The 739-nt window shown below is 58.5% G+C and overlaps 1 protein-coding gene across 1 annotated transcript in view; it reads right to left on the bottom strand.

The window, feature by feature from the left end:
- Positions 1-739, bottom strand: part of STAC2 (SH3 and cysteine rich domain 2) — a 47,337-nt gene that overhangs the window by 18,569 nt on the left and 28,029 nt on the right. Inside the window, exon 2 of the mRNA XM_019507412.1 lies at positions 3-130. Coding sequence (XP_019362957.1) covers positions 3-130 — 128 coding nt within the window. The remainder of the gene's footprint in view (positions 1-2; positions 131-739) is intronic.

Raw genomic sequence — 739 nt, 5'->3', positions numbered from 1 at the left:
GGGGCATTGGGGGGCTGAGCAGCACTTCAGAAGGGAACTTGAGTTCGCTGTTGGATCGCAGGAAGAAGTTCTCCATGCTCTTGCTGCGCAGGATGGTCTTGAGGGACAGCGAGCGCTTGAACCGTTGCATCTGGGGAGAAGCAGAAGCCCAGAGTGGGGGCACACATCATGAGGGGGAGCACCCTTGCCTACACCCCCCCACACTGCAGAGGACAGATGGGGCCAGCCTGAAGTCACCGTGGGCTCCCCCTAACAGGAGTTGCCCCTGCAGCTTGCAAAGTAGCCCATTTTGCACCCCCTCCAGCTACACAGGTCTGTGCCCTACTCTCTAGTCTGATTCACTGGGGAGGGGCAGGGATCACATCCCCCCCAACCCCCACACCAGTACTCAGACCCAGGGATGATATCACTCCCCAGCAGCTGAAAGTTTTAGCCTTGCCCTCTCTCTCTAGTCACCTGTCCCCAGCTTTCATGGCTGCAGCCTGCTAGGAGATCCTATGTGGCATTGGTAACCACTGGTGAACGCAGAGCTCCAGGGACCTGGAGGTGCAGGTGTCTGGGAGACATTATGGTGGGTCCAAAAATAAGCCATGGACCCCATCCCCATTGCTGAGCAGACCCTGTCTGTAGTAGCAGGCAGCAGTAAGCTGGGCAGGTATCAGGCTTGTCCCAGTGGGGAGGCCTGCCCCAATGCCACTTCTCTGTCCATGCCTGCCTGGTCCTGTCAGCTGGAGACCGA

This window comes from Gavialis gangeticus, unplaced genomic scaffold, assembly GCF_001723915.1.
Source record: "Gavialis gangeticus isolate Ggan-Ray unplaced genomic scaffold, GavGan_comp1, whole genome shotgun sequence".
Lineage (NCBI taxonomy): Eukaryota > Metazoa > Chordata > Crocodylia > Gavialidae > Gavialis > Gavialis gangeticus.
Note: the sequence above shows the minus strand (reverse complement) of the source record. Positions and strands in the feature narration are given on the sequence as shown.